This window comes from Dasypus novemcinctus, chromosome 14 (genome assembly GCF_030445035.2).
Source record: "Dasypus novemcinctus isolate mDasNov1 chromosome 14, mDasNov1.1.hap2, whole genome shotgun sequence".
In the NCBI taxonomy this organism is placed as follows: domain Eukaryota; kingdom Metazoa; phylum Chordata; class Mammalia; order Cingulata; family Dasypodidae; genus Dasypus; species Dasypus novemcinctus.
The window spans coordinates 81911542-81923600 of NC_080686.1; the positions used below are offsets into that span (position 1 = coordinate 81911542).

The window sequence follows — 12059 nt, forward strand, 5'->3', positions numbered from 1 at the left end:
TCCAGGTGTTTGCCGAGCTAGAGAGATGGCTATGGCAAATCTGTCTGGGAGAGCCAAATCTAATTCCATATTACTGGACAGGCGTGTCTTGAATGTCAGCATCTCTACTGATAAAATACAAACAACTTACACTAGGTTGCCACCTGAAAGAAATGGAGATGGGAGGTGCTAGGAAATGCAATCAGTCATGCTATTTTAAACACTGAAGACACTCTGGGGGGAAGCGGATGTGGCTCAACTGATAGAAAATCTGCCTACCATATGGGAGGTCCAAGGTTCAAACCCAGGGCCTCCTTGACCCGTGTGGAGCTGGCCCATGTGCAGTGCTGATGCACTCAAGGAGTGCTGTGCCACGCAGTGGTGTCCCCTGCGTAAGGGAGCCCCACGCGCAAGGAGTGCGCCCTGCATGGAGAGCTGCCCCATGCGAAAAAAAGTGCAGCCTGCCCAGGAGTGGCACTCCACACACTGAGAGCTGATGCAGCAAGATGATGTAGCAAAAGAGACACAGATTCCTGGTGCTGCTGACAAGAATGCAAGCAGACACAGAAGAACACACAGCGAATGGACACAGAGAGCAGATGATGGCAGGGGAGGGGGAGAGAAAGGAATACAAAATAAATCTTAAAAAAAAAAAAAAGACACTCTGGGGTGAGAGTATAAGGACCACTTGTAAGAAATACCTGCACCCAACTTCTGTCTTCCTCTGTTAAGCCCTGTTAAACTAGTCCTAGCCTTGCTGCAATAGCCAAATGATCAGTGTTTTCAGAATAGAATACAGTTAGTAGCTGCTATCAGAAACTAACTGCAAAATCTAGATACCCACCAACTAGAGTTTTCCAGTTTTTAGCAGAGTCAGCACGGTAGTAGTATGAACTTAGCAGGAATCTAGCTTTTTGTAATAGTAAACTCTCCACCTCTGGGCAGGACTTGGATGCCATTTGCTGTACATGCCATGTAGGACCAAGCGTGTTAAAGCATGTAGTGCTATAGAGTATGCACAAGGTGCAGCCCCTCCCCACCTGCCAATCTTGTAACCCAGCCCCCTGAACTCCTCCCCTACACAAGCCAATAGAATGTTGCAACTTCTGCTGTTCAGAGAGGCTGACTTGAGACTTTGTCTCCATACCTCTGCAGGTTTCTCTTTCCCTTGTGTGACCAAACCTGGGTGTGGATTCCAGTTCTCTGCACTAGGTAAAAAAGAACCCAGGGAATTGGTGAGGGTCCCCTTCAAGAGTAAATTGGTGGGCCAAGATCTGTTGTTCAATCTCTATTCAGGGTGTTTCCATATCTGGGGACCGAGACACCTGTCTCTTTTGTCCAGTGCACTCAACACTGATGCATTCAACAGTAACGGCAATCACGCTGGGGGAGCTGTGTGAGCTGGAAGCTGGAAGGGGGCCCCCAATTCGTTTCACATATATTATTTCTCCAGGAAACAGTATAATTGAGGACAATTTTCTACCATGAATTGCATCATTAGCTAACACAGAGAAAGTGAAATGCTGTTAACTTTTCTTTTTCTCCTGGAAAGCTGATGAGCTGAAGAAAATAGAAATGAAAAGTTTAATGTAATTTTTTTCCAAGGATATATGTTGAAAATCAGAATCAAAACACTTTTACACGGTAATAGAAATCCCACATTTTAATACATTGCCATGCACATAAGGAGTCAAATAATGCAGAATATAAAATAGTCAAATATACAAAATGATCAAGCAGATTTCCAAGTCTGATAGAGATCATGCTCATGGGTATGATGGGCAAATCTGTACAGTTTCATTGTTATCAATTTAAAAAGAAGCATGCCCCCTCCCTCTTTTTGAGGAGAACCCAAAATGTAAGGAAACATTGTAAGAAAATATAAAGTGGACCCAAAGGGAATTGGCAAGTTGATAGCTGCTTAAGATATGGAAATTGGTGGTTCAAAATAGTGGTGTCCAGTAATTCTTATGTTTAGAGAAAAAAAGTTTCTAAACATCCAATGCCCTGGGAACCCAGGGAACTAAAGTGAACGTCCAACAAAAAGGCACTCTTGTACCATGTAACTTGATGGTGTCCTTAATCTAGTCCTGGGAGCTTTTCTAGGGTGCATATTGAAATAACCACAGTTTGTGGGCAATGAATAAAGAGAATACTTATTTAATTAACCACTCTTTGGGGACCAACACAATTCAAGGCTGCTGTTTTAACGACTCACTTAAGGAAGCTATAAAAATGTCTACCGTCTACACAGGGCTTTTGCGTTATGAAATGTGCTCATTCGCCATGGTGAATTAATTCTGTTTGTAAAAGAGCAAACCAGTTATTTTCATGTTTTCCTTCATGCCCTATAGAGAGTATTGGTCTTATACTCGACTCACATTGTACACTTTTCCTTCCTCTCTCCCTCCCTTCCTTCCTCTCTTTCCTAGCACAAATACTAATTAATGTACAGTAGAAGCTCATCAAGGAAGTGTGAGTGGCTCTCTGCTCCTGTGACCCTCAATCTGTCAACTTCACCTACTTCCATTGGGCCTCTCCAACTCTTGGATTGGCAATCAGCCTGCTCTAAGGCACACCTGAGATTCTCCTGGAGCTAGGCCACATGCTCTGCAGACCAGCCCCAGTAGACTGAAAAAAGCATGTGTGTAGGTAAAACACTGTCACATCTCATTTTTCTTTCTCCTAAGTCCTAGAATGGGGTGGAGTAATAGCAGTTTTGAGGAAAAGGCATAAAGTATGGGAAAGAACTCATGGAATGAAGCCTATATCCCAGCTCACAATGATAATTGCTCATATATTGGCAGTACATGACAGCTTCTCCCCTTTCCTCATTTTAGCCTCCAAACCACCCTGTCTGCTAAGCAGGGGCAGGCAGCATCCAAGCAGATGGGCAGAGGCCCGGAAAGATTAGGCAATTTCTATTAGTCCAGTATTATTGGATTCAAAACATTTTTCTTTACCTTTATCAGAGCAATGCCAGTCTGCACAAAGTCCTAAGAATAACCCAAGTATATAAACCACAACAGATCAATATTTTCTTTTCTCAGGTGCTTTTTACTGCTAATATGTAATTTTGTTACGGTATCGATTGTTTCTAAAATTTTGTGTAAAGTGATTTAATTTGGTGCCTAATGATATTAAATAGTTGGATTAACTGGAACTACAGTAGGAGGATTTAGTGATATCAGAGTTGCAATGGAATTAGTTTCAAAACATTTGTGCTGGCTTGGCTTTTCAGCAGGCTGGGTTCTTCTGTCCCAATCATGACTGAGATTTAAGTGCAAAGTCAAGATTCTGGCATTAGTTCCACTCTCTGCAATGTGAGCTTCTTTTACCAGCCAAACCACCCTCTCCTCAAACATGGCCTTGTAAGGACAGCATTTTTCTGTGGTGGGAGGAAGGGTAGAGGCAGAGAAACTGCCCAGAGCCCTGGAGAGTCTTACAACTGCCTAAGTGTGAGTTCAAGCAAGTGGAGCCCCTCCTGCTGGGGCTGCCCGGTGGGGCCAGCACCCACCGCTGGGGCTAAAGCTTTCCCTTCTGATGAGCTGAGGTGGCAGTTGAATAAGAATGGAAAGGACAAAGGCTCCAGTGTACAAACCTGAATGCCCCTCCATTCTCTGAGCTTTCCACCTGTAAACGGGCCTTTTTGATGTGAAAAAGAACCAGGCCACAGGTTTCAAAATCTCTGCAGCTGGTATGTGGTGAAACATATCCCTGGTCTTCTCTCAGACAGTGCTATATGGGAACTCGAGGTAGGAATAGTCAGAAGCTGCCACGGAGTCATCAGGCAGCAACCGATTCAAATGGACTAAAAGCAGTTAATTGTGGTACGGAAAAAATATACTGGAAATACAAAGAATTAGAATCCATTTAGAGGATCACAGAATCAAGGACCACAGCAGTGCACAGACTCCAAATCTGTTTTTGGAATTATGCTTGAATGGGGAGTCTACCTAGAGTTTAAAAGGCTGACTTCATGGTATTTTTGCATTTTAGAGGCCAGGTTAACTTCCTCTGAGGAGATGGGAGAAGCTCACCATCAGTTTGTGGAATGAAACAGGTGCTTCAGGCATTAAATGAGAAGCACACTTTTCTTCAAGGATATGAAGGGGACATAAAATCAGCCTCCTAGCCTAAAGGAACTAATGATCTAAGAAGAGTCTCCTGTACTAGATTTTTTTAGGGGATGCTGGTGATTAAATACATTTACACACCAACCAACAGATTTGTACGCTGCCCTACGTCAGCCTAGCCCGATTTTCACCTTTAGTGGTTGTGATGGTTTGGAGCTACATGTATCCTCAGAAAACACGTTCTAAAACGTAATCCATTCCTATGGGTGTGAACCCATTGTAAGTAGGACTTTCTGATGAGGTGACTTCAGCTAAGGTGTGGCCCACCTCAATGAGGATGCATCTTAATCCTATTACTGGAGTCCTTTATAAGCAGAGTAAAATTCTGAGAGGGAGAGAAAGCCACAAGGGGAGCAGCCAGAAGGTGAATATTAATGGCACCCGGAAGAGAAGGGAAAGACCAGGAAATGCTGCCATATGCCAAGCTAAGGACAAAGGACTGCTGGCAGCCAGCCCCAGAACGCCACAGTATTTTCGGAGAAAGCATCACCTTGATGATGCCTTGATTTGGACTCGTTCCTAACCTCAAAACCATGAGTGAATACATTCCCATTGTTTAACCCAACCCATATCATGGTATTTACTTGAGCAGTCCAGGAAACTAAAACAGTAGCCATGTGTGTGCAGTTGAGGCAAAACCACGTGAAAGTGGCCCAATTTATTTCCTTTGATCTAAGGGACTGAAATTTCAAAAGCGGAAGGCAACCAGCCGAGTCTTCAGTGTTTAATTATTTTAGGTATTAGTAAGTATCTTCAGCACTGGGTCAATAGCCTCATCGGAGTTCCTGTCAGTAGGGCTGTTTTATCCACTGTACGCATTAGACCCCTGAGGCCTGGGCTGCAGAGCCTTTCTAAGGCCTCTGGAGATATCTGAGGTATGGAAACCAACAAAAACAACTAAACAAACAAAATCCCCAAACAATTGGCTCCAAAATAGGAAAAGAATACCATATAGTCAAAACTGTTTAAATATTTACTACATGTAAAATCATGCTAACCAGTCAACAGCAATTCAACTCAAGTCACATGGATTCACTTAAATTATATTAAATGTATGTTGTGGCTTTTGAATGTTGGATGTAATTGGGGCAAGACGGCTCTGCAGTACGAAAGCTTGAGGCTCTTCGGGGTTTTAAAACAGCCCTGCATGGCATGTCAAACTCCAGGTTACAAAGCCTCTTCCACCCATTCCCTGCTGTTCCCTAGAAGTCGTTTTTTCAGTCATTTTGCAGTGGTGCAGGAGGTCGGAAACTGGTCCCCTGCCCCATGGCACTTCTTTTTTACGTTTACCACTGGTGAATTTCACCCCAAGCAATGTAAATTTTAGAAGCAGGGCTTACCTCCTAGCCTGGAAAGTTCCCTGAGGGGCCAAGGTGAAAAGAAGGCAACAAGTGTTGCTACCATCTCTCCAGCAATCTTCCCAAATGAACAGCTCCAGGGCAGCATCTATTTTGTCCCTTTTATTAAGACGTGGCAGAACATTCCTGTGTACTCAACAAACTTTTCCTCATGCTTTGTACAGGTGGTGGGCATTCAAAATGCTCCCTACCTCCCTATCAGGGTACGCCACCAGAGCAAGGTAGTGGAAATGCAGTCCTCTTTTACCTTGAGATGGTGCCATGACGTTGGGAATCATGTACATTTGTAAAGGAGAATTCATGAAATAGTTCTCTGGCCACAGAAATAGACTACCCAGCTCTGCCCTGAGGAGGGGTCACCTCCTGGAGATGAGAATCTGGTTGCACTGCTGCTTGGGCAGCACGATTTCACAGAGGTCAAGCTTAAGAAGGAGTTATCAGTCCATACTGGGGTAAAAGGTGATGAGTATAAGTATGCTTTTCTGTTTGAATTCTTTATAGAACACTTGAAATCTACCCACAGCACTATGTTAAAAGAAAGAAAGAGATTAAAAGAAACACATACACACACAAAGCGGAGTAGTTGGGTGGAAGGGCTGTGGGAGAGGTGAATAAAAAAAGCCTTTAAGGAATAAAGGAATCTATGTCATTTTCAAAGATTCTATTTTTTTTCAGAGAATTTATGGCAGCTTTAACTCTAGTTGTCAAGTAGCAAAATTACTCTAAAGAATGTAGAGGAAAACATCGCAAAGAATAAAGCTGCTAATGCACTGAGAAGAGGAGGTTTTGGTAAAACAAAAGTGCTGAAGGGGGTCTAGAAAACTTTTCTTCCCTGAGCGTTTTATTGTTCCTATCCAAAATCAATTATGTGACATTTGCAGACAAAGAAAGCATTTGCAAGTAACAAGAGGGAAATCCATTAGAAGTTTTTCTCCTGTTTATATTCTCAGGTAAGGTTGATATTCCTTTTCCCCTTGAGTGTTAAAAATGGCAGGATCCCCTCAGAACCAAGGACTACTGGCCTCCATCTTGGCAACTCAGAAGTGGCTGTGGACAGGCACCTGCATTGTTTACCTGTATTCTGGTGGTATTACTAGAAGTCAAGGCTGCACTAACTCAGGGAGCCAGAGCAGGGGTTTGAAGGTGCATCATTACCCACAAGGAGAGCTGATAGGGTCGCTCTCCCCAGGTCTGTCTTAACCTACTGAAGAGATCTGGCTTTTCCCTAGCCCAACCACCAGTGCCCTGCATATTTAAATTAAGTTCTGGAGCTGAAGCAAGCTAATCCCCTTGGCACCCTAGAGAGCCTGATAATTACTCATTTCTGTTCATTCCCAAGAGTGCCTTTTCTGCACAAGTGTGGGAGTCAGCCTTTTAATAAGAAGGTCCATAGCACAGGCTTAAACGGAAAAGTTAAGTATCAACAGTTTACAGCCTTTAGACATCAAAACATTTCCCCCTTACCACCCCACCTCCTGCTTCCTACTAAACAAAACTCACCACTGCCATCTCTGAATTTCTGGGAGGTGAAATTCCACACACATACCTTGGGTACAGCACAGCAGGAAGCAACCATGGCTAAACAGGATCGCCATGAAACCAAAGAATCCAAACGCTGGGAATGGAGTCATTTCTCCATTCTGCTGGTTTACCTAGCAGCCACTCTGATTTTACGCCATCATGTTTCCAAAACTATCCCCCAAAAGATTACAAACAGAGGTCGACAGATTGGAAAACAGTAGTTCATATGCAAAATATACGGCATGTGCCAGGCATTAAGGCATTTGTAGGGAAGCCATCTTCAACTGGGTTCTTTAATGTCTTCTCCTATTTCCACCTTCACCCATCATCTTTCGCTAAATTTCCAGCACTCCTTTGATTTGAAAAACACTAGGAAACTCTTTTTTTAAAATTGTTCAGAACATATTTTGCAAAAGTCTAACAATTAATGAGTATCTTCACTGTAAAGCATACCTAGTTTTTCAGGGGTGTTAGCAGTAGTTTCAGGATGTCCCTGGTTAAACCGATTATTTCCCAGCTACAATATCTTAGCACCCAGTGGTAGTTCCTTAGGATTTTTAGGTCCAATTCTATGCCACCAGGACTAGTTATAGAATTAAAGCTTTACAGATGGTTGTGCCTATCTATGGAAAGGAAGGGTATACCACTTGCCCAGGATGAATATCAAGGAAAGCAACTCAGAGCTCCTTTGAGAGGCTCTAACTAGCTAACTCTTAGCCCTGGAATGGCTGGCTATACATGAAGGGTGACACTCCAAGGCCTGATGCTGTCCATTACCTCTTCCTCAGCTGCCCACTCCCTCAGGCAAGAGATCTGCCCAAAGCCATGGGCATTTTTTCAGGTTATTCTAGCTCATTTCATTTTTTGTTGTGAAAAAGGTGAATGGGGGTTGGCGATAGTGTTAGAAAGGAGGAGAGACAGCTTCAAGAGGGCAGGGAGCGTCTGTCTTGTACCTTGTTGTTGGTTCAGCACAAAGCTTGGCACATAGTAAATATTCAAAAAATGCTTGCTGAACAAAGGAGGGAAGGAATGATGGAAGAGGAAGCCCTGAAGTTTCACTTGAACCTCATGAAATGGGCAGTGGAGGCTGGGATGTTATGTCTGGGAACATTGGCAGCCAGAGTTTGGCCTCCCAATTCTGGATTCATAGAGAATTATGACCTGCTCAGGGCCTGATGGTCCCCCATGCTGGTCTGCTGAAGGGCCAGATCTCAGTGGTGACTGAAGCTTTTCCAAGTTCCCTCTTGGAAGCCCCCTTCTCTGGAACTAGAACCTTGTGGTGAGTCATTCTGCAGGGTGACTCACCCAAGTCACATTTGGATCTCGCTCCCCTTTCCTGTCAGGTTTCCAATTCTCAGGTGGGGGTGGTTTCCAATGGGCTGTGTATTTCCTGAGACCCTGAGGGAAGGCAAGCTGTGTGGAAGGCAGACAATGAGTGTGTGTCTGGAGATGCCTGAAAATGTCAAGTTTGCTTGTTCTGGAAGGGCCCCAGAAGTTGTTAAATATATTTTTAGGAGGAGCTTCTGATGCCTGTCAGTCCCCAGCTGGGTTGGTGGGCACACACAGCATGCATTGCTGAGCCCTAGGTTCAGCCAACTTTATATTTTCAGGAAAAAGTACAAAAGCATAATAAAGGGTCAGTCAATATGGACGTTTCTCTAATGCTCAAAGACAAGGAAAAACTGGGTTGAAAGCTTTCCCAGAACTGTGCTTTGTTGTAAGACATATTACAAAAGTAATCCGCTGTGTGTATAATCCAAGGAAGGATTCAAAGGAGACCGGGAGGGTCCATACTGAAGAAAGAACCCAGCGCAGGACTGAACGCTTTTCCTTCTTTGGATACACGCTGGGGGTCACTTGCTGTTTTTTTCTCTTCAGAGAACTGTGATTTAAACTTGACCTAGAATTTTTTTCCAAAGTGTTAAAGTCAAACCCCAAAGAAAAACTGCATTCTGCTGCCTTTACCATCAACCTAGCCTGGTCTTTGATTAAAGGAAGGTTCTCCCTCATTTTTTCTTTAAAGAACTCATCTTTAGAATGAGAATATATACTTTGGACAAACAGGAGCCTCCTGTGTTGGAGCATGTGTATGTGCAAGTCAAACGGGTGTGCCTAGGCACAAGGAACCAAGAGCTAAGAAATTACAACCACCATGCCCACGTCTACTTCCCTTTGGTGCTACAATTAATCCAGTTGTTCAGTAGAGTGTCAAGAGGTTATGTCTAACAGTATTGTGGCCATATCTACACCAATCTACCACAAACAACTGGAAATGTGCTAGTTGTGGAGTTTTTCTTGGACAGTCTGAGCCAGAAATAGGACAAAATTTATAAAAAAAAAAAGAAGAAACTTGTTTTCTCACATGTACTCAACGTGCTAATTTGTCGCTGCAGTGTTCTCATATAAAGTGCTTAAGAGTTGGACAGAATACCTTTAGACATCATCACTAACATAAATGAGACATGTTTATATTCCTACCAGCACTTACTACTGTGAACACTTCCACTGAGATTGCAGAACTGCTGTAGTTTTTTCTAAAACATCATGCCATCTGCACACGTAATAAAATAATCCAGTAGTTGCCATGCTAAAACAGGATTTCTAGTGAAGGGCACATACAGCTCCCCAAAGGGAACTTGAGTTATGCACAGTGATGAAAACTGGAAGCAATTTTCCAGCTAATGGTCTGCCAATGACCACTTGGAACAAGTTGGCACTGTATATTATGCACCTCATTTTAAAATCCACAGCAAACTAGGATCTTCCAAAGCCCATCATCTTGATGGAATGGGTGTTTTTTCCAGTTAATCCAGTTAATCTGCCAATGCTCCAAGGACATCTTCTGGCAGTGCCGTGAGTTAGTCTTTCTGTGAGGAACAGGCCACCTTCATATCAACTGGCAGGACAGCAGCTTGGAAGGCTAACCACATTTATGGAGAACCTTCGGTTGAGGCTGCAGGTAGAAAAAGGTGACAATATGGTAAGTTATTTCCTTTATGTTCAAAGATACTGATATGTGGCAATTATGCTATACAAACAAACACTAACACCATTAGGTCAAAGCAAAAGTTCCAGCCAGGATGGATTTATGATGGCGCGTACAAGTAGAACTTTCTTCCTATGGTTGGCAGGTCATGGAAGAATCACATCTCAGAGATGGGGGAAACTGCCTGGGAGTGAGGGCAAAACAAAATTTCTGAAACTGACATTCAGCTCCATGATGGGACTGGGGTTTGAGAAACCATTTCATGTATCATGGGTGTTCATACATTTATGGGATCTGGAGCAAGAGCCAATTAGGAATGCCATGAAATCATGTTTTCCTGGGGGAGGGAGATGCCTCATTGCTCTGGAAGCTTTCCTGGGATAAAACTGAGAAGGAAATATGGGAGATAGTATGGATGAAGCTTCTGAATTTGCTAGTTGGAAAGTCAGATTGGCGCAGTAGATTAGTCTTTAACACCTGACCAGAGATTGAACTGCATCCCTGCTACTGACCTTGGGAATACTGATACAGATGTATTTTTCTTCTAATTTATATTAGAATCTATATTATATCTTTTAATTTTCCTAGTATTTTATCTGTGTATTTCTTATAGTTCCTTAAAATTTATTTTATGAGTGCAATAGAATAATTTGCTTAGGAAAATATCAATATTAGTTTTATTCAGTGGGCAAAACTATTTGGGCAATGGGAGACAAGGCCAGCAAGAATTCTTGGTGAAAAGAAAACAAACATTTCTACCTAGGTTTAAAACTGGCTATAAAAACATGAGAGAATACACAAGTTATAAGCAAATGTTTTAAAAAACTTGCTCTTTTGAGAAATGAAAAAACAAAAGATACCATTTAAGTGTATAAACTAATAATAAATACTGATAAGGTTGTGATGAAAGTAGAATACAAATATACTTCTGATGCATTTATCAACTGGAAAAATCATGTCCATTTTTAAAAACAACTTTAAGAATTCACATTCCATAACCCAGAGATCCTATTCCTAGCAGTCTATCCTAAGGAAATAATCTTTTTTAAAAAAAAAAAGAGATGCTATATGCAAAAATATGTAACCTAGAGTTATTTCTAATAATGGAAAAATTGGAAACATCCAGTGTGCTATTGTTGAAAATTTAGGTTAAGTAAATTATAGTACATTAGCAAGATGGATGATTACATGGCCATTAAAGTAATAATTATGATGATTATATAGCAACATGGAAAACAGTTATGATATTCTACAATATGAACAAGGACTGCAAGTGAAATTTGTGGAAGCCTAGGAATTTTTATTAATGTCATTATTATTTTGCAAAGTAGCAACAAAAAATTAGGCTTTCAAGGGGGCAAGATGTGATCCGTGAATATGAACTAACTAAAGCACATCCATAATTGTTTTTATTCACTAGTATTACCTCAAAAACAAATACTTCACAGTTTCACCAGGAGACAACACTTTGGTATTATTAAGAGGGGGATAGAAACCAGTGGGGATAAAAATCTTCCATCTGGGTCAACCTGCAAGGGAGCAGCACGCCTCGGATAACATCAGATTTCTGGGAACCTGGCATAGTACACCATCCTTGAGACTTGTTAAAATCAGCACTGGAAAATGTGTGACTTTGGAAAAGTTTTATTAAAAATAATATAAAATAATTTGAAAAAAGAAACAATGATAATAAATGGTGAATAACTATGTTTTCTGCATGAGCCTCTAAAAGCTGATGGACAGAGGCTGATTTTAGCATAAATAACCCATAACCATGGACACAAGGTGGGCCCTTTATTCTTTTTCTTTTTAAGAATATTACTGAAGTATATCATTCTTACATGAAAATACATAAACAATAAGAGTATAGTAAAAGTTGTGAACTTACAAAACAAACATGGATATCATCATACAAAGCTCCCATAAATCTCCCCCCACCACCACTACCTTGCATTGTTGTAAAACATTTGTTACAAACTATGAAAGAGAATAGTCAAAATATTACTAACTATAGCCTATATCTTACATCTGGTGTATTTTTCCCCAATCCACCTCATTATTAACATCCTGTGTTAGTAT

General features: G+C 41.7%; 1 protein-coding gene across 10 annotated transcripts in view; it reads right to left on the reverse strand.

Moving 5' to 3' along the window:
* Positions 1-1627: 1627 nt before the first annotated feature.
* Positions 1628-12059, reverse strand: part of SAMD12 (sterile alpha motif domain containing 12) — a 430023-nt gene continuing 419591 nt past the window's right edge. For all 10 annotated transcript variants that reach the window (XM_058275949.1, XM_058275954.2, XM_058275946.2 and 7 more), the window contains one exon: positions 1628-9947. In XM_058275949.1, the coding sequence (XP_058131932.1) occupies positions 9925-9947 (23 nt within the window). In that variant the 3' untranslated portion in view covers positions 1628-9924. The remainder of the gene's footprint in view (positions 9948-12059) is intronic.